The following is a 26,949-nucleotide window of genomic DNA, read 5'->3' as shown; positions in this document are numbered from 1 at the left end:
AGCACTACTCTCTTTAGTGTGGAGACACCGATGGTCTACATTCATAACCGGTGTAGACACACTAACACACACTGGTACAAACAGGCTGTGACATCATTCAGAGTCTTGTATCCACACAAACCCACATTCGAGCCTCCGGTGATAACACTTTTACTTCCTGGAAGTAAATGTCATTGCTTGGCAACATATAGGCCAAAACTCTGCTGATTGGCTCTCGTGAAACTAGCCTGGAAACATTTGTGAGGAGAATCCAATGGGAAGTGCAAAGACTTGCAGTGAGATCCTCCGTGAGGCGGTACAGTTTCCATGTTGGAGGAGTAAAGACTGATACACCCCCGGATTCTCCCAGAAAAAGCGTGATGTCCTCCTGTCACATAGCACAAACCATACATTCTCTCTGCTCTTCCAACATGGCGGTATGTACCGTTTAACTACTAGTCGCCACTCCAAACATCCTGTGACAGGCGTCATTTTAGAGGCCTGCTTCTAATGTCATAAAAAGTTCTTGACTGTGAAGATTCAAAGGACATGCTTTAAACTGTGTATATAACGTGTGCATGTTTGGGAGGGGGCGTCTGCATGATCTGGAGCGGTGGAAAGTAACTTCCTGTCTTCGTCTCATAAGAAGTTGGTTTTCAGCGTGATGCTCGGGGAGGTTTTGGCAGAGCCGCGGGCGGGACTGGCGCTGTTTGCTTTAGCATTCAGACTCTCCTGGTTCCCCTTCACAGCTGCCTCCAGGCGGGCCTTCAGATGGGGCGAGGAGGCCATGAGAGACCTGGGGAAAAAGGACATTAAGTTAGTGTCTGTATGGAGAATGCTCTGCTTGAATGTTCTGGGAGCGCCCCTCTCTGTATCGAGATGGTATCCACCTGAACATGCTAGGAAGTCGCATGCTTGCTGCCAATTTGCAACATGTTGTTCTGTCCTCCACATGTGATTGACTATTTACACATGTCTTCCTGAAACCTCTTTCCCCTCCGCCCACAACAATGACTACTTACTACTACTACTACTATGATTTTCAGCTGCTCCCATTAGGGGGCGCCACAACAGATCATCCGTTTCCATCTCTCCCTGTCCTCTGCATCTTCCTCTGTCACACACGCCACCTGCATGTCCTCCCTCACCACATCCATAAACCTCCTCTTTGGCCTTCCTCTTCTCCTCTTCCCTGGCAGCTCCATATTCAGCATCCTTCTCCCAATATACCCAGCATCTCTCCTCCACACATTTCCAAACCATCTCCATCTTGTCTCTCTTGCTTTGTCTCCAAACCGTCCAACCTGAGCTGTCCCTCTAATACACTCATTCCTAATCCTGTCCTTCTTCATCACTCTCAATGAAAATCTTATCATCTTCAACTTTGCCACCTCCAGCTCCACCTCCTGTCTTTTCATCAGTGCCACTGTCTTCAAACCATACAACATAGCTGGTCTCACAACCATCTTGTAAACCTTCCCTTTAACTCTTGCTGGTACCCTTCTGTCACACATCACTCTTGAAACTCTTCTCCACCGACTCCACCCTGCCCACAACAATGACTGTCGTGTCTTTTACTCACACCAGCTCCCCCCTGTGGTATGATCACACTGCTGCACTACCTCTTCCCATTCCTGACCGTATTACCAACAGACATCATTACCCTCACCGCGACCACAACAAACGACACATGAATCAGTCCAATCTCCATCCCCTCCCTCAGTCCTGGCAACCTATCATAAAGCAAAGTCATCTGAAACTGGTTTCGCTCAACACACATCCACTCAATAACAAAAGCCTCATTCTGAATGAATTTTAACTGACAGTAACCTTGATTTCCTCTGCCTCACTGAAACATGGGATAAACCTCTGGACTATCTCTCACTAAACCAGACCAGACTCATAGGATTCACATTATTGATAAACCTTGTCTTGAGGTACGGCAGGTGGTGTTGCTGCTGTTTACAGGAAAGACATTAAAACAACCACCATTTCCATTCCACACAAAGTGCGCAGTTACAGTGAAATAAGATTCTGTAGCAATGGATGTCCACACGCGCATCACATGTTATTGCTATCCTACCCATTTTACATACAGTTCCGTGGACTATGATGTTTGCTGATGACACTGTGATCTGTAGTGAGAGTAGGGTGCAAGTTGAGAGCCTGGAGAGGTGGAGGTATGCACTGGAGAGAAGAGGAATGAAAGTCAGTAGGAGCAAGACGGAATACATATGCGTGAATGAGAGGGAGGACAGTGAAATGGTGAAGATGCAAGGAGTAGAGGTGACGAAGGCATATGAGTTTAGATATTTGGAGTCAACTGTCCAAAGTAACGGGGAGTGCAGAAGAGAGGTGAAGAAGAGAGTGCAGGCAGGGTGGAGTGGGTGGAGAAGAGTGTCAGGAGTGATTCGTGACAGAAGGGTACCAGCAAGAGTTAAAGGGAAGGTTTACAAGATGGCTGTGAGACCAGCTATGTTGTATGGTTTGGAGACAGTGGCACTGATGAAAAGAGGAGGTGGAGCTGGAGGTGGAAAAGTTGATTATGCTAAGATTTTCATTGGGAGTGATGAAGAAGGACAGGATTAGGAACGAGTATATTAGAGGGACAGCTCAGGTTGGACGGTTTGGAGACAAAGCAAAAAGGCAAGATTGAGATAGCCTGGACATGTGTGGAGGAGACATGCTGGGTATATTGGGAGAAGGATGTTGAATATGGAGCTGCCAGGGAACAAGAAAAGAGGAAGGCCAAAGAGGAGGTTTATGTATGTGGTGAGGGAGGACATGCAGGTGGCTGGTGTGACAGAGGAAGATGCAGATGACAGGAAAAAATGGAAACGGATGATCCGTTGTGGCGCCCCCTAACAGGAGCAGCCAAAAGTAGTAGTAGTAGTAGTAGACAACTTGCATACAGTGTGGCTCTTGTCCAGGTCCCTTTTCCCTTCAACTTCATAGAAGCCAAAATGCTTCCATACGCTGGCTTTTAAGCCAGAGGGTGCCGGTCGGATTGTACCCAACTTCGGTTGCTCACACTCAGCCATCCTCACCAAAACTGAAGAAGTAGCCTAGCTTAGAACGTAAACACGACGCACATGTTTTACGTCCAATATGTTTCACCATCCTGTTGGTTCAGCGGCAGCCGTAAGGAGCATACAGCCCAGTCAAGAATTGAGCTTTAAATTTCAGATTATTGAGTTTTCTGCATCGAGACATAATGTTTTATGAGAAAATCTCTATGCATCTAAGAATCGATTTCCCCCCCACTGCTAGTGAGTGTCATAAGAATATCGTCCGCGTACAAATCTTATGTTGTGTGTTTCCAATCAATATCCCAGTCATATCTTTATCCTCTCTTATTGCCTGTGCCAGTGGCTCAATAAAGAGAGCAAAAATTGTGGGACTAAGGGGGCACCCCTGACGACATCCCCTTTCAAGAAACTGTCTTAGATAAGGTCTCGTTTATTTTAATTCTGGCCATGGGGGAGCAGAAAAGAGAATTCCGACATTCAATTACCTCAGACATGGGCAACTGGCAGCCCATGGGCTGCATTCAGCCCCAGTCCTCCGTATGGTCTGCAGATCAATTTCCAAATATTAATAAATTGTATGTTTCACAGGCGTTGGAAGCAAGCGGGGCATTTGACCACATTTGAAACGGATCCCAGTTGTAATTAAATATTCAGATACAACTACCATTTTTAAAAACAACAACGTTAGATCCGCTGTTGTTTGCTGTGCACATGTGACCGGTGGTTTGTGTCATATTTCCCAAACTTCCTTGATTCTTGAAAAAATCGAAACTAAAAGAAGAACTTATAGCAGAACTAGCGCAGGTTCTTAGATTTTTTTAGATGTGGATTCCAGGTTAGGGGGGTTGTTAAGTTACGAAGTAAGGGCTATTTCTAATCAACCACAAACAAACATCAGCCTGCGCTGCTGCAGTGCTTCCTGCTACAGACAGCCCATGTGACACAGTTATCATGGAAACAAGAATGAACCAAACAGCTAAAAACTCAGTTGTGTAAATGTAATGAAATTATGAAAGTCACCTGAAGACAGCCGGGTGTTTGGGACCCAGACGCATCAGCTCCTTCAGCACCCCCTCATGGAGGGAGCGGGAGGGTGCAGGGGCAGAGCCAAGAGCGTTTTCGTCTAATAAGAAGGAGATGAGGATGGGGAGAAAGACGGCCACCAGCTGGGCCCCTTGGTTCAGACACACAGACAGAGCAGAACAGAACACAACAGGATTGTCACACAGCTGATGAGGAGGCCACATGTCTTGTCTACTCCTGCATCGAATTCTACTGGATTCTACTCACATCAACCTGCCCGGCTCACCCTGCACACTTTGTACTCTGTTCTATTCTCGATTGTCAAGACCGAGCCTCCACACACACCTATTTCACTGGCTCTACTCACAGTAGCAATTCGATTCTATTCTACAAACCCCAATTCCAAAGAAGTTGGGACGTTGTGTAAAACGTGAATAAAAACAGAATACAATGATTTGCAAATCCTTTTCCACCTACACTACCGTTCAAAAGTTTGGGATCACCCAAACAATTTCGTGTTTTCCATGAAAAGTCACACTTATTCACCACCATATGTTGTGAAATGAATAGAAAATAGAGTCAAGACATTGACAAGGTTAGAAATAATGATTTGTATTTGAAATAAGATTTTTTCGTCAAAGAATCCTCCATTTGCAGCAATTACAGCATTGCAGACCTTTGGCATTCTAGCTGTTAATTTGTTGAGGTAATCTGGAGAAATTGCACCCCACGCTTCCAGAAGCAGCTCCCACAAGTTGGATTGGTTGGATGGGCACTTCTTTGAGCAGATTGAGTTTCTGGAGCATCACATTTGTGGGGTCAATTAAACGCTCAAAATGGCCAGAAAAAGAGAACTTTCATCTGAAACTCGACAGTCTATTCTTGTTCTTAGAAATGAAGGCTATTCCATGCGAGAAATTGCTAAGAAATTGAAGATTTCCTACACCGGTGTGTACTACTCCCTTCAGAGGACAGCACAAACAGGCTCTAACAGGTACTATTTAATGAAGATGCCAGTTGGGGACCTGTGAGGCGTCTGTTTCTCAAACTAGAGACTCTAATGTACTTATCTTCTTGCTCAGTTGTGCAACGCGGCCTCCCACTTCTTTTTCTACTCTGGTTAGAGCCTGTTTGTGCTGTCCTCTGAAGGGAGTAGTACACACCGGTGTAGGAAATCTTCAATTTCTTAGCAATTTCTCGCATGGAATAGCCTTCATTTCTAAGAACAAGAATAGACTGTCGAGTTTCAGATGAAAGTTCTCTTTTTCTGGCCATTTTGAGCGTTTAATTGACCCCACAAATGTGATGCTCCAGAAACTCAATCTGCTCAAAGAAGTGCCCATCCAACCAATCCAACTTGTGGGAGCTGCTTCTGGAAGCGTGGGGTGCAATTTCTCTAGATTACCTCAACAAATTAACAGCTAGAATGCCAAAGGTCTGCAATGCTGTAATTGCTGCAAATGGAGGATTCTTTGACGAAAGCAAAGTTTGATGTAAAAAAAATCTTATTTCAAATACAAATCATTATTTCTAACCTTGTCAATGTCTTGACTCTATTTTCTATTCATTTCACAACATATGGTGGTGAATAAGTGTGACTTTTCATGGAAAACACAAAATTGTTTGGGTGATCCCAAACTTTTGAACGGTAGTGTATATTCAGTTGAATACACTACAAAGACAAGATATTTAATGTTCAAGCTGATAAACTTTATTGTTTTTTGCAAATATTCACTCATTTTGAATTTGATGCCTGCAACACGTTCCAAAGAAGCTGGGACAGGGGCAACAACAGACTGGGAAAGTTGAGGAATGCTCAAAAAACACCTGTTGGGAACATTCCACAGGTGAACAGGTTAATTGGAAACAGGTGAGTGTCCTGATTGGGTATAAAAGGAGCATCCCCGAAAGGCTCAGTCATTCACAAGCAAGGATGGGGCGAGGTTCACCACTTTGTGAACAACTGCGTGAGCAAATAGTCCAACAGTTTAAGAACAACGTTTCTCAACGTACAACTGCAAGGAATTTAGGGATTTCATCATCTCCAGTCCATAATATCATCACAAGATTCTGAGAATCCGGAGAAATCTCTGCACGTAAGCGGCAAGGCCGAAAACCAACAGTGAATGCCCGTGACCTTCGACCCCTCAGGCAGCACTGCATTAAAAACCAACATCATTCTGTAAAGGATATTACCACATGGGCTCAGGAACACTTCGGAAAACCATCGTCAGTTAACACAGTTCGTCACCTCATCTACAAGTGCAAGTTAAAACTCTACCATGCAAAGCCAAAGCCAGATATCAACACCACCCAGAAACACCGCCGGCTTCTCATGCCCGAGCTCATCTGAGATGGACTGACGCAAAGTGGACAAGTGTGCTGTGGTCTGACGAGTTCACATTTCACATTGTTTTTGGAAATCATGGACGTTGTGTCCTCTGGGCTAAAGAGGAAAAGGACCATCCAGATTGTTATCAGCCCAGAGTCCAAAAGCCAGCATCTGTGATGGTATGGGGGGGGTGTTAGTGCCCATGGCATCATGGGTAACTTGCACATCTGTGAAGGCACCATTAATGCTGAAAGGTCCATACAGGTTTTGGAGCAACATATGCTGCCATCCAAGCGACGTCTTTTTCAGGGACGTCCCTGCTTATTTCAGCAAGATAATGCCAAGCCACATTCTGCAGGTGTTACACCAGCGGGGCTTCGTAGTAAAAGAGTGCGGGTACTGGACTGGCCTGTCTGCAGTCCAGACCTGTCTCCCATTGAAAATGTGTGGCGCATTATGAAGCGCAAAATACGACAACGGAGACCCTGGACTGTTGAGCAACTGAAGTCGTACATCAGCAAGAATGGGAAAGAATTCCACCTACAAAGCTTCAACAAGTAGTGTCCTCAGTTCCCAAACGCTTATTGAGTGTTGTTAAAAGGAAAGGTGGTGTAACACAGGGGTGAACATGCCCCTGTCCCAGCTTCTTTGGAATGTGTTGCAGGCATCACATTCAAAATGAGGGAATATTTGCAAAAAAACAATAAAGTTTATCAGCTTGAACATTAAATATCTTGTCTTTGTAGTGTATTCAACTGAATATAGGTGGAAAAGCATTTGCAAATCATTGTATTCTGTTTTTATTCACGTTTTACACAACGTCCCAACTTCATTGGAATTGGGGTTTGTACTTGTTCTGCTTCTTTAATTTCTTTCTTTTTTTTTTCCGATTTCCCCCCTTTTTCTCCCCAATTGTATCCGGCCAATTACCCGACTCTTCTGAACCATCCCGGTCTCTGCTCCACCCCCTCTGCCAATCCGGGGAGGGCTGCAGACTACCACATTCCTCCTCTGATACATGTGGAGTCACCAGCTGCTTCTTTTCACCCGACAGTGAGGAGTTTCGCCAGGGGGACATAGCATGTGGGAGGACCACGCTATTCCTCCCAGTTCCCCCTCCCTCCGAACAGGCGCCCCGACTGACCAGAGGAGGCGCTAGTGCAGCGACCAGGACACATACCCACATCCTGCGTCCCACCCGCAGACATGGCCAATTGTATCTGTAGGGATGCCCGACCAAGCCGGAGGTAACACCGGGATTCAAACAGCGATCCCTGTGTTGGCAGGCAACGAAATAGACCGCTGCGTGACCCGGACGCCCCTTCTGTTTCCTTAATTTCTACCATATACTTGCGTTGTGTTGTGTGTGTTGTTGTGCTATGCTGTGTTGTGTTCGGATGTGTTCTGGTGTGCTGTTTTGTGGTGTGCTGTGTTGTGTTCTAGTGTTGCATTGTATTGTACTTCCCGTGTTGCTTGATATTGTGATGTGTTACGTTTTGCTGTGTCGTGTTGTGTTCTAGTGTGTTGTGTTGTGCCGAGTTATATTGTGTTGTGTTGTGATTACTGACGGTGTGTGTCATCAGCAGCCTGGACCAGAGCCTCCACGGCCCGAAGAGCCTCCAGCATACCCTGCAGCTCCTCTGGGCTCTGAGGCCGGCTCCTCTCCATTGCCTACAGGGCAACAGCACGGAGACAAGAAATACTTTATTCTATGACATCACAACTCTACTGTCCAAACAAGACATGTGATTGCATATAATGGGATCTTATCAACACACTGACAAAAACACAACTTTCATGGAACATGGAAAATATCATTTGCAGTGCAAATTAATTTTCACTATTTCAATTATGAAAGCATATCATTTTTAAATATTACTGTATATATCATGATAATGATCAACACATATCATGATCATTAATGTTATTGTCAGTGGTTTTAATGGTTATTAAGAGACTGAATGTCCCTGTTACGGTACCTGTAGGTACCGGACCAGCGTTGGGCCCAAAGCCTGGATGTATGGGACTGCAATTGAAGGCTGGGCCTGAAACACCGAGGTCAACAGCTGGAAACACCGACTGACCACCTACAGAAAGAAAGAAAGAATGAGGGAGAGAAAGCGAGAGAGAGAGAGAGAGAGAGAGAGAGAGAGAGAGAGAGAGAGAGAGAGAGAGAGGCAGTGGATTTACTTATTTATCATTATTAGTGGATTTACAGTCTGCTTTCCAAATTCAACTGTTTATGGATTGACAATTGCTTTCCACCATTCAACTCTATTCATCATGGTAATAATAATAATAATGGTAACAACAATCATAATAATAATAATAACAATGCAGATTTCAAAACGCAGCAGCAGACAAGATTTATTCACATAAACCTGTTTGATGTCATCCGAGGTTGGATGCTGGGAGGGAATGAACACCAGGTTAGTTGTTTTTAGAGCTGGTTTGACCTGCAGAGGCCTGACCCAGTCTGTCTATTCTGGACGGGGTTAGAGGTCACTGGGTCAAGTCTGCAGGGAAGGAATGCAAGCTGACCGCCTTCTCTCAGGACAAAAGACAGACTCAAAAGCAATTTGTCACTTACTAGACCAATGAGTTAACTGCTTTCTGAGTGGAGTGTGTGTGTGTGTGAGAGAGACAGAGAGAGAGAAAGAGACAGACAGATAGAGACAGAGAAAGAAATGGTAACCTTCATCCGTCTAACCCGATTTTTAGACTGAATTTAAACCAGATTTCTGTGGCCTGCTCATTTTCTGATGATCCCAGTCTGGCTGATGGACAAGTGTAAAAAACCAGACTGGTGGAAGGAAGTGAAGCTCTATCTGTCCGTGTTAAGACATTAGGTTCTTTGAAGCATATGAGAACACACACACACACACACACACACACACACACACACACACACACACACACAGTCTCTTTCTCACTGACAAGAGGGTTCTTGGAGTCCATGCTGGTGGAGAAGCGTTGTAGACACTGTGAGTGCAGCTGCGGTGGGGAGGTGACCTCAGGACTACTGGACAACAAGAAGATGGTCAGCGCTGTCAGCAGACTCACCTCATCTACCACACCAGCCAAGGACTCTGACAACACACACACACCAAAAGTTAGTCCTTTCATTGATGAGGAATCAATTAAACCACCGAATTCAATAACAAAACAGACTGAACGGCCCCAGAACACATTGTGTCTGTGTGTATGTCTGTATTTGTAGGCGTGTGCGTGTCTATCTGAATGTGTGTGTGTGTGTGTGTGTGTGTGTGTGTACCAGTGTCCCAGTAGCTCAGAAGTGTCTTTAAAGCGGAGCGTAGCAGTTGGTTCCACGCTCCTCTGCTCTTCTCCTGTCTCGTCATTGGAGAGGAGAGGACAGCCTTCAGAGCCTGCAGGGCTCCCTGGACCACCTGACTGAGACCGGTCCCGCCCTCGACACCGCCCCCGAGCCCAAACCCACTGCCAGGCGTCTGGAGACCTGGGAGGGAAAGAGTCTGCTGGTCAAAACTTACTGGAAAAAGATGGAAAAGATTCAACTGACTGGTGAGGAGAAGTGGTCCAGACAACCCGCTGAACAAGTGGTTCTGGTTCTGCAGCAGCCATTTACACCTCTGCACACATCTGCATACACCACTACACGTGTGAACGAATCTTTACTTATCTGTACACGTCCGTGCACATCTGCACCCTTTTTCTCCCCAATTGTACTGGGCAAATTACCCTATTTTCCCGAGCTGTTCAGTCGCTGCTCCACCCCCTCTGCTGATCCGGGGAGGGCTGCAGAATATCACACGTCTCCTCTGATACATGTGGAGTCGCCAGCTGCTTCTTTTCACCTGACAGTCAGGAGTTTCGCCAGGGAGATGTAGTGTGTGGGAGGATCACGCTATTCCCCCCAGTTCCCCCTCCCCCCTGAACAGGTGCCCCGACTGACCAGAGGAGGCGCTAGTGCAGCGACCAGGACATGTACCCATATCCAGCTTCCCACCTGCAGACACAGCCAATTGTGTCTGTAGGGACGCCTGACCAAGCTGGAAGTATGGGGATTCGAACTGGTGATCCCCGTGTTGGTAGGCAATGGCATAGACTGCTATGCTACCCAGACGCCCTCATCTGGACTAATCTATACATGTCTATACATATCTTCATGTCAGATAACATCTTTCATTCTACTTAATCAACATACCCCTGAAACAAACACACACACACACACACACACACACACACACACACACTTTAAATGATCTAAAATTCATATTGTGATTGCAGTGTTTAGCAACAAAAATATGTGCTAATCAATATTACCCAACACTCCACTTCCCTTTAGCTGGCCCTCTTGTGTGGCTGTAACAACCTGGAGCTGAACACCCTCAAAACAGTGGAGATGACAGTGGCCTTCAGGGGGAGCCCCCCAACACTGCCCCCCCCCCCACCACCACCATACTCAACAGCACGGTGTCTACAGTGAAAACCTACAGATTTCTGGGTTCCACAATCTCTCAGGACCTAAGGTGGGCATCCAACATAGACACAATCATCAAAAAGGCCCAGCAGAGGACATACTTTCTCTGCCTGCTGAAGAAGTCCAACCTGCCTCAGGAACTGCTGATTCAGTTCTACACTACAATAATCCAGTCTGTCCTCTGCACATCCATCACTGTCTGTCCTCTGCACATCCATCACTGTCTGGTTTGGATCAGCCACCAAACAGGACAGGGACAGGCTACAATGGACAGTTAGGTCTGCTGCAGAGAAAATCACTGGTGCCAACCTGCCCTCCATTCAGGACTTATACATCTCCAGAGTCAGGAAACAGCCAGGCAACATCACTGCAGATCTATCACACCCTGGTCAAAACCTGTTCCAACTGCTCCCCTCTGGCAGGCGCTACAGAGCACTGTACCCCAAAACAACCAGATATAAAAACAGTTTCTTTCCACGAGCTGTAATTCAAATGAACGCTTAACACTGTCAATAAATCCAACCATGATGTATATACTGTACTATACATGCTATATATACTGTACTGTACATGTTGTATATACTGTCCTGTACATGTTGTATATACTGTCCTGTACATTGCATGTATACTGGTACACTCTGTCATGTACATCTACCTCAGACATGCATGTCAGTAAGCTGCTAACATGTATTTCAGCATCTCTGATATATTCTCTGCACCACTGCACCTTATCACCTCTTATTTCACCTGTAGAAGTCAGTCCTTGTGTATGTGAAGACTGTTGCGTTGTTGTTGTTGTTGTTATTCTATGTTAAGTACACTGAGAGAGCCACCAAACCGGAGTCACATTCCATGTAGTGCAAACCTACATGGACAATAAACATGATTCTGATTCCTTTCATCTGGTTGCTGTGATGTTTAAGCTAACACTGTGTGTGTGTGTGTGTGTGTGTGTGTGTGTGTGTGTGTGTGTGTTATAGGTACCAGGCTGTCTGGTGGGCTGGTGGACCAGCTCTCTGAGGACTCCCAGCAGCAGGTAGAGGATGGAGGGCAGGATGGAGACACTTCCTGCAGGAGGACAGGTGGAGGACAGACATGGTGTCGAAACAGCTAATTAACTCAGGTACTTTTTTAAAGGGCAACCTGAAGTCTCGCTGGAATAAAATGTTTTTTTTCTGTTACAGCAATATGCTGGATGTATGGTAGCTCTTGTGTCCCAAAATAAAGCAAACAGTATGTGACTATTCATCTGATGAAGGCAGGCAACAAGGAACTGTTCAGACCCATTTCTAAAAAACATTTCAGCTTCTTTAAAAAAAAAAAGAGGTAGAATGAGCGATAAACATCTGAACATGATTTTTGAGCACAGAAAGAATGTGAGTTGTAATTCTGGTTGGTCAACAGAATGAGAACAGCTGACCCTCAAAGTTTTAGACAGAATGGATCATGAAGTAATGGGAATGGTCTGTGCTCCCTCTGTGAATCATTAAAGGTCTTCTCTTACCCTCAGGAGAGCAGATGGAGGGAAGATCCGACAAGATGCCCACGGCTGATGTTACCAGTTGACAGTCGCTGTCACTGAGGGTTGACACAGAACTGCCCACACCTGAGGACCACACACACACACACACACACACACACACACACACACACACACACACACACACACACACACACACACACACACACACACACACACCGTCGTCCTTCAGGCTCATTTCCAGACATCAGTGGGCTGTGAGTGACAGCGGACTGGACAATCTTAACAACAATCAGCTTATGATATTTGTGTTTACAGCAACATGTACTGCAATATTAAAGAGAGACTGACATGCCCTTTCTGAACACATTTTTTAACATTGGGAGTTTGAATCATAACCCAAAATAGGCGTGGTTTTAAGAATTAAGAGCTATTGGCTACTATCTTCCTGGGTGGGCGGAGCTCGGTGCCGCTCGTCACTTGTTATTTACAAAAAATGTCGGATAGTGACAGCGAGCGGGAGATCCTCAGTGAGGATTACAGTTTCAAGGAGGAGGATTCAGTGATGCAAATAACTGTTAGATATATGAGAGATATTTAGATAAATAGATAGATAGATAGATAGATAGATAGATAGATAGATAGATAGATAGATAGATAGATAGATAGATAGATAGATAGATAGATAGATAGATAGATAGCAATACTTCGTAGCAAGATCAATCATAAAGTCTCAGCAAAACAGCACAAACTGGAACCAGGTAGCTAGCAGAAGGGGGTGAAAGAACGGCTTCTCCGTGGTTTGATAGCATCTCGCTACGGACACACCCTATATGCAGGGCAACTGGTGTCTCCGTATCCACTGGCACAATATGTCATTGGACACCATCTACAGTCAATCACAGATCTCTGTCGAGCGGCCGCAGATGCGCTGTTTTGGCCAATGGATTTCTCCGTGGTCACATTCCAACTCGGAACATAGCCTACCAATAGGAACTTTCAGATTTTGATGTCAGTATCACTTTAAACAATGAAAAGGAGTTTCAGAATTGCACCAGATATATATAGCTGCAAGGAATTTATAATTCAAGCAATAATTGGTGCGATGGGGCGTCCGGGTGGCGTGGCGGTCTATTCTGTTGCCTATCAACACGGGGATCACCAGTCTGAATACCCATGTTACCTCCGGCTTGGTCAGGCATCCCTACAGACACAATTGGCCGTGTCTGCGGATGGGAAGCCGGATGTGGGTATGTGTCCTGGTCGCTGCACCAGTGCCTCCTCTGGTTGGTCGGGGCGCTTATTCGGGGGGAGGGGGAACTGGGGGGGAAGAGCGTGATCCTCCCGCGTGCCACGTCCTCCTTGTGAAACTCCTCACTGTCAGGTGAAAAGAAGCGGCTGGTGACTCCACATGTATGGGAGGAGGCATGTGGTAGTCTGCCGCCCTCCCCGGACCGGCAGAGGGGGTGGAGCAGCGACCAGGACAGCTTGGAAGAGTGGGGTAATTGGCCAAGTACAATCAGGGAGAGAAAAAAAAAAGGGGGGGGAGCAGGTGGTCGGCTGCCTAGTAGTGATTTTAGGCTTAACTGTGTGTACCCTTGTCTAAATGTAAGAGGTTATGTGGACGGTGGTGGTGGTGGGGTGGTACGGCCCAGGGCGGGGCGACGGAAAATTTCCCCTATTTTCAAATCCCAGTGTTGACAGGTATGTGAAGGACCCAGTTAGCTTCACACTGCATCCTTTGTAATGTGACTGTGGCGTGGTGAGTTGTGGAACAGCTGAGCTGAGTTAGCTTCATTAAATCAGGGCAGATTAACCAGCGTCCAAAACCCGACAAAGACACCCCAGCCACTAAAAGACTGCAGTCATCTGGCGGTTTTATTTTGGCATGTTTTCATCTCTGGTGGTTTTAACGCTTCATGGTTTTGTTGAGCTCTCAGTGGCATCTTTGTCCGTGTCTCTGTGCTGGAGAAACCTGGCCATCGAGCTATACATGTGTATATATTTATAGACTCAGATATTACATATTGTTCAACCCTATGTGACAGACTAGTTCTAACCTGACAGACTCTCTCTAAACTAACAGGCAGGTTCTGACCTGACAGACTGGTTCCAGACAGTTTGGGGCTGAGTTGTGGAAGTTTCCGTAGCAAAACACAGAGGCAGAGCTCCAACGCCCCGAACACCAGCGAGCGACCCGGGATCAAACCACCGGTGTCCCAACCTTCACCAAACTCGGGAAACGTCTCCTTCTCCGCTGCGCCATCGTCCACTAACACACACACACACACACACACACACACACACACACACACACACAAGAAATATCATTTAGTCCTGCACCAGGTTTAAGCTTTTTTGACTTGGACTGCATGTTAGTGGAGAAAGACAGAGGTAAACGGACAGTGAGACTGACAGTCAGTCAGTCAGTCAGTCAGTCAGACAGATTTACAGACTGTTTACCTTCCGCACTGTGTCGTCTCTCCTTGACGTGTTCCTGGGCTGCGGTCACAATCTGTGTGACCAGGTCCAACACGGCCAGTTGGACTACAGGCGCCTCCCGGGTCACCATCAACCTGTGGAGGACGCTGAGCAGCTCAACACTCAGAACCTGAGAGAGAGAGCGACAGACAGAGAGAGACAGACAGACAGACAGACAGACAGAGAGAGAACATCTGCAATTCCAAACATTTTTCTTTCACGTTCTGAAACAAAAACAGATCCTGAAAAGATGAACAGTGAAATGTTTTTTTCCCTTTTTCTCCCCAGTTGTACCCGGCCAACTACCCCCCTCTTCCGAGCCGTCCTGGTCACTGCTCCACCCCCTCTGCCGATTCGGGGAGGGCTGCAGACTACCACATGCCTCCTCCAATACATGTGGAGTCGCCAGCCGCTTCTTTTCACCTGACAGTGAGGAGTTTCACCAGGGGGACGTAGTGCATGGGAGGATCACACTATTCCCCCCAGTTCCCCCTTCCCCCGAATAGGTGCCCCGAACGACCAGAGGAGGTGCTAGTGCAGCGACCAGGACATATACCCACATCTGGCTACCCACCCGTAGACACAGCCAATTGACCTTTTGCAAAGTCCCGCCCCCCTTAGTTACTGTTGCTATGCCCGTCAAGCATTTCAGAACTATCCAGGAAGTAGCCGGAAAACACCAAAACATGAAGGAAGAAATCAGCGCATCGTGTGGGTAAAAGTAACAGTAATAATACGTTAGCTGTATTAGCTATCAATAATAGCTAGTAGCAAGCTTAGCTTGGAGCAGACAGGTATTGGTGTTGATTCTGGATGGATTAAGCTGGCCATGGGGTCTGCTATACTGCCAAATCTATTGCCCACATTGCGCTTCTTGTGTTCTGGGTTTCGGGAAGGGAAAGAAAATTACACCCCCTCCAAACTTTTCACATATCTAGTATCCGATCTGCAGATCCCATAGGCACACCGTTTCAGCATTTTGTTGTGTGTGAAAGCTTGACGGACCGTTGCTAAGGTAGGATTGGACAAGCACCGTTCTGGGGCGGTACTTTGCGAAAGGTCAATTGTGTCTGTAGGGATGCCCGACCAAGCCAGAGATAACGTGGGGATTTGAACAGGTGATTCGTACAGGCGATCCCTGTGTTGGTAGGCAACGGAACAGACTGCTACGCTACCCGGACGCCATGAATAGTGAAATGTAAAGGCGCTGGACTACCTGGTCGTTTCCAACCTTGGCCCGGGGCCAGGAGACCGACAGCAGTGCCTGCAGAGCCCGTAGACAGGAAGTGATGTTCTCAATCTGGTCCTCAGAGTGGGGACAACACAGGAACTCCACACTGATACCTGCATTCACTCACACAAAAACACACACACACACACACAAAAACACACACACATACACACACAGATATCAAAATCCAATGTGACATAATACAGGCAGATTGTTAAAGAATGTGATTAGAGAGAAAGAGAGAGACAGACAGACAGACAATCAGACAGAGGCTTTTTGCCCCCCCCCTTTTCTCCCCAATTGTATGCTAATTACCCCACTCCTCTGAGCCATCCTGGTCGCTGCTCCAGCCCCTCTGTCAATCTGGGGAGTGCTGCAGACTACCACATGTCTCCTCCGATACATGTGGAGTCGCCAGCTGCTTCTTTTCACCTGACAGTGAGGAGTTTCACCAGGGGGACGTAGCGCGTAGGAGGATCACGCTATTCCCCCCAGTTCCCTTTCACCCCTGAACAGGCGCCCTGACCAACCAGAGGAGGCGCTAGTGCAGCGACCAGGACACATACCCACATCCGGTTTCCCACCCGCAGACACGGCCAATTGTGTCTGTATGGATGCCTGACCAAGCCGGAGGCAACATGGAGATTCGATCTGGTGATCCCCATGTTGGTAAGCAATGGAATAGACTGCCAAGCCACCCGGACACCAATAGTGAATCTTTTTAACAGACATACTATACAGTGGGAATCGGTGAATGTTGGACTCACCCAGTATGAGATGCAGCCGGTCGGTGCTGATGTCTTCTGGACTCTTGGCTCCGCCCACCGAGCCTGACTGTCCCATGGAAGTGGGCGTTGCTGGCCGGGACAGGCTGGCTGGCCCCTCCTCCTCTGTCATCACAAAACCTGCAGCACACACCTGCCAGTCAGTATGGTACACACACCAACCATACACCAACCCCGGTGTGTGTGTGAAATCAGTAATACTAATGCTCCATCATCATAGTTTATCTGGACACAAACCAGCGACGAACACTGTTCAGTCTGTCAGCCTGGGGATCAGCCGGGGGAAAGTGGACTTAATAAAACTACTGTTTGAAGTATCATGGAGATTTTCTTTGTTCATGTTATACTAACTGAATACAGTATTAAGTCTATCCTCACTGTCTGGGTAAAATTCACTTTGAGTGCTCATCTCATACTGAGCATCAGGGACGTTACCGAGACCAAGATGCTGCACTCGATACATCATCTGAAACGATCCTTAATTTCCACTCATTCCCTTCCAAAAGACTGCTTTAAAACAACCCACCCACGACAGCTATAAACACTATACCATAAACACTCATCTTCTACAGAGAACAGAACATCTACCAATAACCACAACACACACGACAAACACCTGCTACAGAACGACCACCTAGTCTGTCCAAATAAATGCCACACATGTCAGACCAACAAACTTTAAATGTTCACAGTAAATATGGACTGTGACAGTGGTGTCGTTAGTATGCGATACTGGGGGTGTTGGTATGCAATACTAGCATTGTTGGTATGGAATAGTGGTGTTGTTGGTATCTGATACTGGTGTAGGTGAAGACCAGTGCAGACCGGTGCTGTGGAGCCAGAGGGCCGTGGCCTGGAGGATTGGAGCCCAGGAAGATGAGTAGTGTCCTCTGGCCTGATCTACTGTTTCTGCTGTGTAGAATGAACCACCTGGGGGGAGAGGGAGAGAGCAAGGGGGAGAGCAAGGGGGAGAGAGAGAGAGTTAATTAAAGATGAATAATGGATGGAAGACATTGGATTCTAGCTCAGTACTAGTGTTGGGTTAAATAAAAACCAGCGAATAAGTAAACCGATCAGCCAAAACATTAAAACCACAGGCAGGTAAGTGAATAACATTATCTCATTACAATGGCACCTGTCAAGGGGTGGGATATATTAGGCAGCAAGTGAACAGTCAGTCTTTTTTGGGGGGATTTTTCCCCCTCCTTTTCACTCCAATTGTATCCATCCAATTACCCCTCTCTTCCGAGCCATCCTGGTCACTGCTCCACCCCCTTTGCCGATCCGGGGAGGGCTGCAGACTGCCACGTCTCCTCTGATACATGTGGAGTCACCAACCGCTTCTCTTCACCTGACAGTGAGGAGTTTCACCAGGCGGATGTACCGTGTGGGAGGATCACACTATTTCCCCCCCCCGAACTGACGCCCTGACCGACCAGAGGAGGCGCTAGTGCAGCGACCAAGACACATACCCACATCTGGCTTCCCACCCGCAGACACGGCCAATTGTGTCTGTAGGGATGCCCGACCAAGCCGGAGGTAACACGCGGATTCGAACCAACGAATCCCGTGTTGGTAGGCAACGGAATAGACTGCCTCACTACCCTGATGGAACAGTCAGTTCTTAGGAGTTGATGTGTTGGAAGCAGGAAAAACAGGCAAGCGTAAGGATTTGAGTGACTCTGACAAGGGCCAAATTGGGATGGCTAGATGACTGGGTCAGAGCATCTCCCAAACAGCAGGTCTTGAGGGGTGTTCCCGGTATGCAGTGGTCAGTACCTACCAAAAGTGGTCCAAGGAAGGATAACCTGTGAACCGGTGACAGGGTCATGGGTGCCCAAGGTTCACTGATGCGTGTGGGGAGCAAAGGCTAGCCCGATGACACAGAAGAGCTACTCTAGCTCATTGCTGAATAAGTTCATGCTGGCTATGATTGACAGGTGTCAGAACACAGTGCATCGCAGCTTGTTGCCTATGGGGCTACATAGCCACAGACTGGTCAGAGTGCCCATGATGACCCCTGTCCACTGCAGAAAGGGCCTACAATGGGCACGTGAACATCAGAACTGTGCCATAGAGCAGTGGAAGAAGGTGGCCTGGTCTGATAAATCACATGTTCTTTTACATCATGTGGACAGCCAGGTGTGTGTGTGTCATTTACCTGGGGAAAGATATGGCACCAGGATGCACTATGGGAAGAAGACAAGCTGGCGGAGGCAGTGTGATGCGCTGGGTAATATTCTGCTGGGAAACCTTGGGTCCTGGCATTCATGTAGATGTTACTTTGACATATATCATCGACTTAAACATCGTTGCAAACCAGGCACACCCTTTCATGGCAACGGTATTCCCTGACGGCAGTGGCCTCTTTCAGCAGGGTCCTGCCACACTGCAAAAATTGTTCAGGAATGGTTTGAGGAACATGAAGGTGCTGCCTTGACCTCCAAATTCCCCAGATCTCAATCTGATCGAGCGATTGTGGAATGTGCTGGAAAAACAAGTCCAATCCATGGAGGCCCCACCTCGCAACTTGCAGGACATAAAGGATCTGCTGCTAGCATCTTGGTGCCAGCTACGAGAGGATACCTTCGGAGGTCTTGTGGAGACCATGCCTTGACAGGTCAGAGCTGTTTTGGTGGCACGAGGGAGACCTACAAAATAGTTTTAATGTTCTGGCTGATCGGCGTATCTTTTGAGCACTGATTTTAAAGTTGATCCAGATTTCCTCAGACGGGATGTTCAGACGAGGGCTTTGATCCCTCTGTCTTAAACTTTAAGCTTTGCGCAGCCAGGAGGAGCACCTATTTGAGACTCATAAAGGGCTAAAAAAAAATCTGAGATGAACACAGGGATCACACCAGGCTGTGATTTAAATGAGATCAATAAAATCTTGAAATGATCTCTAAACTGGATTGGCAGCCAGAGATGAATGTAAGGACTGGAGTGGTGAGACGTGTGTGTCTGGACCAGTTTAAACTCTCATGTTAGTCAGAAGACTTCTCGCTGATACAGAACACAGTGACTCATCTGATCCAAAAATAAAACATACACGACTTTCTCCAAACCAACAAAGCGTAAAAACAGATAGTGAGGGAGAGGAGCATGAGAGAGTGAGAAAGACACAGAGAGACAGGGAAAATAAATGATCAAATGACATAAATAAAGGGATAGAGGGAGATAGAGAAACAGACAGACAGGAAAAGAGAGACAGACAGAGAGAGAGAGAGGGGGACAGAAGGACATGGTTAGTGGAGCAATGCTGGCGATACATCCAATTCCAGCCCATCAATCAGTCGCCCTGATTGATGGGGTCATCAATCAGGTCATCAGGGCCAACACCGCCCATCAAATATTCATCTGTCTGTCCGTCTATCTTTTCATCAACTTCTTTCTCGTTCTACTATTTCCGCCATGCCTCCTTTGCACCCCTCCTATCACTGTCCCCCACCCTGATGAAATGGAGGGGAGGCTATGGATCTGTCTCCGTTCATTGGTTTGTTTGTTAGTCGCACTGTAGTACTACGTGTCTGCCACAAAGTAGGGATCTCACAAAAAGTAGCCGTAAATATAAGAATAAAGAAACAAACAATCGATGCATCATGGGTGGGGAATGACATGATGCTGTTGGTTTATTTCTCCTTCCCTCTTTGCCTCCTACCTGTAGCGGGTAGCTGGGATGTGTACTGCTGTGGGAGAGTCAACAGAGCGTAGTCCTGCAGGGCAGCCAACCACAGACGGCTCAGCGTCGACAGATCGGATTGGACCAGCTTCAGCAGCCCCGACCCTCCTGATCCAGATCCCGAGTCCTCATTAGTCACAGCAGAGTCTGCCGGGTCGACCGAACTACCAGAGCCTTCACTCTGCGTGCTCCTCTGTACAGCTACGATGTACACCTGAGACAGCAACAGAGGAAATAGGGAATAGGCAACCAAATGATTCAAGATTCAACAATTTGTTGCCATACCAACTACACAGTTGATTTGGAATTTGTTTCGGTGTGCGCAACAGTAAACATATAACCACACAACTTATACAAGCAGTGTCCACAAAAACATACTGTTCCCATTATAATTCAGTTAACACAACCGTATGTCCCATGCCAGTGACAAATTAAAGTGCATGTGCTTCAGGAGTGCTTCAACCAGTGAAGCATTTAGGATGGGGATTGCTGCAGGGTAAGCGCTATTGTGGAAGTGAGATGTTGTGGTCTTGATACTGCGGAGCATTTTACCCAAAGACAAATGACTGAATAGCGGGTTGGCCGGATGTGAGCAGTCCTTTAAAGGTTTAAAACCTTTCCGCTGAATGGGAATATGGTATAATTTTTTTTTCTTTTTGGTTTTTTCTCCCCAGTCGTATCCGGCCAATTACCCCCACTCTTCCCAGCCGTCCCAGTCTCTGCTCCACCCCCGCTGCTGATCCGGGGAGGGCTGCAGACTACCACATGCCTCTTCCCATACATGTGGAGTCACCAGCTGCTTCTTTTCACCCGATATTGAGGAGTTTTGCCAGGGGGACGTAGCATGTGGGAGGCTCACGCTATTCCCCCCAGTTCCCCCTCCCCACTGAACAGGTGCCCCAACCTACCAGAGGAGGCGCTAGTGCAGTGACCAGGACACATGCCCACATCCGGCTTCCCAACCGAAGGCACAGCCAATCGTCTCTGTAGGGATCCCAGATGTGAACTGGCGATCCCTATGTTGGTAGGCAATGGAATAGACCACCACGCCACCCGGACACCCCTTGAATATGGTATAATTCAGAAATAGCAGGGAGTTCGCAGCTATTATTTTTGAAGCTGTGCGCAGGACTCTGTCCAACAGTTTTTTCTTGTGGGTTGTAGAATTGCCATATCATACAGTTATTGAGAAAGTGAACACACTTTCTACTACAGCTCTGTAGAACTGTAACCCTTGACACTGCAACCCTTGACACTCCAAATTTCCTAAACTACCTTAGAATTAATAGTCCTTGGTGAGCTTTCTTTTGGACGGTAGTGAAGTTGTCTTCCCATTTCAGGGGGGAGGACATTTGAAACGATCCATTGTCTCTACTACTTGGTTGTTAATGACCAGTGGTAGTAGCGCACCCTGATTTTTACGGAAGTTAACCACAAGTTCTTTAGTTTTGTTGATGTTCAGCTCCAGGCTGTTTTTGCTACACCAGTCGACAAGAGAGGAGACCTCCTTTCTATAAGCTATCTCATCATTACAGGAAATCAGTCCCACCAGTGTTGTGTCATCAGCAAACAGTAATTTTTACAGTGTCAGAGTGTGGAATACAGTCATTGGTGTATAATGAGTATAGCAGAGGTGAGAGGACACAGCCCGGAGGGGTACCTGTGCTAATGGTCAATGAGTTTGAAAATCTATTGTTGAATTTGACCACCTGTGTTCTGCCCGTAAGGAGTCTAACACCCACAGACATAGAGAGTGATGGAAACCTAGCTGCAAAAGTTTGTTATATAGCCTTGTGGGATATTATTGCATTAAAAAGTGAGCTAAGCTGCAGTCCATGAATGGTACCCGAGCATAGCTAGCAGGCACCTCTAGTTGCTGCAAGACAGAGTGGAGACAGAGAGACACAGCATCATCCACTGGCCTACTGGCCCTGTACACAAACTGATTGGGATCTAGCGCAGCACCGGACAGATGTTTACATACTATACATTCAAATACTTTCATTACAACAGAAGTTAGGGTAATGAGCCTGTAGTCATTTAAACAGCTAACAATGGGCTTCTTAGGCACAGGAATCAGTACTGCAGATCTGAAGCATGCTGGTACTTTACATTGGTTGATAGTCCTATTAAAAATACAAGTCAGAACAGAAGCAAGTTCTGCAACACACAATTTCAAAGTGGCTGAGGACCCAAGATCAGGGCCTGCAGCTCTCCTGCTGTTCTGATTGCACAGCAGACACCTGACCTCGTGCTCTCCTATCACAAAAGGTGGACTCAGTGGGCTCTTACTTTAGGTAGACTCTGTTGCCAGGTTGCGGTTTTATCAAAACAACAGTAGAATTCATTAAGTTCATCATTACATTACAGGCTAAGTGTTTGGCCTTACAGTTGGTAATTTGCCACACACCTCTGACTGCCTTGTGCCGGAACTTGTTCTCCAGCTCGCAAAGCGAAAAAAGTTGATCTGTATCATCATCTTTAAGATACACCAAGGATGTGAACGTTCTCGAGCTCAATATCTCTAAACCACGGAGCACACAGGTAGAACCTTGTAAATCCAAGGTGATGAAACATAGATGTGCGTGGTTTATACTCATAACTGAAAGGTCATCAAGGGCTCTTCAAGTTAACTGATGGAAAACATTGGCATTTAAACATGAGAAATTTGGCACTTTATAGTGAACAACGAGATCGTTTATTCCTTTTATTACAAGGAATAGATCGTTTTTCATTTAAATGCCGGAAGAGCTCAGTAATAAAATTGTGAAATCATATTTTAGTTGCTTTTTGTGAGTTTATATACTAAATGTAACTGTTAAATGGGTATATGCTATCATCTCATATCGATCGCAGGTCTGAACTGAATTGAAATCGTATCGTGTCAGACTTCATGACATCAGGAAATATCACATTGTCCAAAGAATCCGATTTGTCGTTCTTTTCTGATTTGTTGTTGTTTTCCTATTTGTCATTGTGGTTTCTGTTTTGCCACCATACTGCTGGTTTTAACCTGACCTCAGCCCAGGCCTTTAACACTGCCAGTGTTTCCATGGTGGCGGCGGCCTCGTTGTAGAGCAGGCTGGGTGTGTCCCTCCCACCCTGGACCTTAGCCAATGAGGAGGCCAGGAGCTGGTGCACACGTCTGAGGTCACGGAGGTCACTGACCACCCCGCTGGCGATCCAGGCACTGCACACCTTCACCAAGGGAGAAGAACAAAAAGCTAGAATGATGCCAATGAAGCGATACGAAGTCAGAAAGTCATGAGTCTGATACTGGCCCACGGCTGCCATTTCTGGTCATTGACAGACAGTCAGACATGAGGGCAGAATCCTTATCAATTCTTCTAACGCGACACAAACAGCCAGGGGACACACTTTACTAAATGTAACCTGTTTCATATTTCTTTTACTTAAGTAAAAGAAAGTACTGACTTATTCTATAAGTCAGCTCTTATGTTTTGCAAACATTAGTTTTCCCTTAAACAACTTCAGGGTCTGAGGACGGGGGTGTTGTACACTACACTGATTATAAAGCCCTTCAGGGCCACCTTGTGATTTTGGGCTACACAAATAAACTTGATTTGACTTGACACCTCCTCTGCATTGATCTGATTATGTCTTTGATACTCCATCCATCCATCTGTCCATTATCCAAACCACTTATCCTGCTCTCAGGGTTGCAGGGATGCTGGAGCCTATCCCAGCAGTCAATGGGCGGTAGGCAGGGAGACAGGATGGCAGGCCATCACAGGGCCGACAAACACACACATTCATACCTAGGGACAATTTAGTGCGGTCGATTCACCTGACCTACATGCATTTGGACTGCGGGAGGAAACCCACGCAGACATGGGGAGAACATGCAAACTCCACACAGAGGACGACCCGGGATGACCTCCAAGGCTGGACTACCCCGGGGCTCGAACCCAGGACCTTCTTGCTGTGAGGCAACCGCACCAACCACTGGGCCACCGTGCCGCCCTTGATACTCGTAACAACTAACAGTTTTGTTTTAAGATACAATGACCAATCCATCTGAAACTATCAGAATCTTCTGCTTTTTCACCAACCAGCTATGCTGACAATGACTTCATTTATATAACTTCATCTAAATCTAGATCTAACGAGACCTTTGCATACAAAAACTAGAACTTGAAACGATGGCTGAGTAACAGCTCGATTACTTAGTATAGAGAATAACCGATCATACACAAACCAGTACTTTATGTCAACAATGTTGTCGTTCTTTTTAATCTGTTTGTTCAGTGAAGTGTGAGGATCACCTGGCAGGCTTTGGCTGTGACGTCAGGTGGAGCGTCAGCTGTAAAAGCTGGTCTGAGAGCAGCTCCCACCTGCAGACAGAGAGAAGTGATGGTGGATTATTGCTGGAAAAAAACTAAGTAGAACAACACATTATAACTTGAACAACAGTTTGTGATCCATAAAGCCACTTAAGCCAACTGCCTGGGCAAGGCTTACTGCAGCAGACTGTTTTCTCAGCGGCGTATGGTATCAGAAATACAGCACTGGTATCAACTCAGCATCATCGGTATCACCGACAGTATTTAAAGTTCAATGTTATTCAAAACTGTAAGGACATAAAATCAAATCCAGTGCTGATGTTCAGTGAGCAGGTTAAACAACATGACTAACAAACCGATCACTAAGGAACAACAGCGCTGACCAGTGGTTGTCAATGTCTAGGCAATTTATTTTATTTTTTGGGGATTTTTTTTATCCCTTTTCCTCCCCAGTTGTATCCGGCCAATTACCCCACTCTTCCAAGCTGTCCCGGTCGCTGCTCCACCCCCTCTGCCGAGCCGGGGAGGGCTGCAGACTACCACATGCCTCCTCTGATACGTGTGGAGTCACCAGCCGCTTCTTTTCACCTGACAGTGAAGCAATTTGTCAGGGGGACGTAGCGCGTGGGAGGATCACGCTATTCCCCCCAGTTCCCCCTGAACAGGTGCCCTGACCGACCAGAGGAGGCACTAGTGCAGCGACCACGACACATACCCACATCCGGTTTCCCACCTGCAGACACGGCCGATTGTGTCTGTAGGGATGCCCGACCAAGCCGGAGGTAACACAGGCGTTCGAACCGGCGATCCCCGTGTTGGTAGGCAACGGAATAGACCACTATGGTACCCGGACACCCATGTCTAGGCATTTTAATACTGGATAATATGACCTGTCAGCAATGTCTGACATGGCTATCCAAGATAAAGTCAAGGAAAATGTCCTGGAAAATGATTTCTTAAAATGAGTGGGAGCCCTGAATAAGGAAACCAATAAGCCCTGGCTGGTAATACTGGTCAGTACCTTAGTTTTATGAAAGGTAGAACTGGAACTAGAAATGGTATGACTGTGATAACCCCAGTCTAGATGCTTATCCAAACCACCTCACAGTATAATGAGGCCATCTGAACTCAGTGGGGTTACTTGATTCTAAATCATTGTTTCCCTGATGCTGTGGATCTGACCCTTGACCCATCATATACGTATTGGCTACCTGTAATGTTGGTGATGTAGGAACTGGATCCTATTCTCCTGTTACTGTCATTTAAAGTCTGTCTGGACAGAACATCTACTGGATGACCAGAATGTTCTTACATTAGCCTGGTACTGCTCCAGAATCACGTGACCAGGAAACTCTGGTTCTGGAATGGATGAGAACTTTTTGATGATGACCAGCAGCGCCTGCAGACCGGCCAGACGCAGCTGGTCACTCTGGTCTGTAGCCGCCATGAAAGCCATGCGCACCAGATCCCCAAGATGGAGGACCAGGAAGTCTGAAGGGAGACGAGAGGAGAGGGGAAAAGAAAAGAAAAGAAAAGACAAAAGCAGGTAAGGAAAGAGGAATCAGGGATGGAGTGATGCTGGCACCTGAGAAGGAGGTCAGCTTAAAACAGTCACCGGCAAAACAAACTAATCAGCTCTGAAATGGTTTACCTTCCACTGTATGAACAGAAAACAAAGATCACATGAATGTCATCAGTTACCCAGCTGTGCATATTATTCCACTGTTAGATCTGCATGTTCAAGCTTAAATTATAAAGACCACGAAATAATGTGATTTCCATTTCAACACAAGATATCATCTATGAACAGATGAGAGAAGTGACTGTTACAAGTCAAGTCAGTTTTATTTGTGTGGCCCAATATCACGAATTACAAATTTGCCTCCAAGGGCTTTACAGCAACACAACATCCTGTCCTTAGACCCTCACATAGGGTAAGGAAAAACTCCCTAAAAAAACCTTTAACAGGGAGAAAAAATAGGAAGAAACCCCAGGGAGAGCAACAGAAGTCAAGTCAAGTCAATTTTATTTGTATAGCCCAATATCACAACTTACAAATTTGCCTCAGTGGGCTTAACAGCAACACAGAAGAGGGATCTCTCTCCCAAGATGGACAACGTGCAATCCGGTGGAGGAGGTAAAGTATCAGCTGATAAGTACTGCCGTT

General features: G+C 46.6%; 1 protein-coding gene across 1 annotated transcript in view; it reads right to left on the bottom strand.

Moving 5' to 3' along the window:
- Positions 1–534: 534 nt before the first annotated feature.
- The window catches only part of heatr5a (HEAT repeat containing 5a), a 63,779-nt gene continuing 37,364 nt past the window's right edge, over positions 535–26,949 (bottom strand). The window contains 18 exon segments of the mRNA XM_056296299.1: positions 535–775; positions 4,029–4,182; positions 7,932–8,034; positions 8,343–8,450; positions 9,301–9,436; positions 9,619–9,791; positions 10,715–10,729; positions 11,832–11,890; positions 12,327–12,428; positions 14,401–14,574; positions 14,766–14,913; positions 16,000–16,127; positions 16,782–16,919; positions 17,625–17,729; positions 20,458–20,692; positions 23,497–23,676; positions 24,765–24,833; positions 26,095–26,273. Of these exon segments, the coding sequence (XP_056152274.1) occupies positions 619–775; positions 4,029–4,182; positions 7,932–8,034; positions 8,343–8,450; positions 9,301–9,436; positions 9,619–9,791; positions 10,715–10,729; positions 11,832–11,890; positions 12,327–12,428; positions 14,401–14,574; positions 14,766–14,913; positions 16,000–16,127; positions 16,782–16,919; positions 17,625–17,729; positions 20,458–20,692; positions 23,497–23,676; positions 24,765–24,833; positions 26,095–26,273 (2,363 nt within the window). The 3' untranslated portion in view covers positions 535–618.

This window comes from Lampris incognitus, chromosome 16 (assembly GCF_029633865.1).
Source record: "Lampris incognitus isolate fLamInc1 chromosome 16, fLamInc1.hap2, whole genome shotgun sequence".
NCBI classification, from domain to species: domain Eukaryota; kingdom Metazoa; phylum Chordata; class Actinopteri; order Lampriformes; family Lampridae; genus Lampris; species Lampris incognitus.
This window is presented reverse-complemented; position numbering and strand designations above follow the sequence as displayed.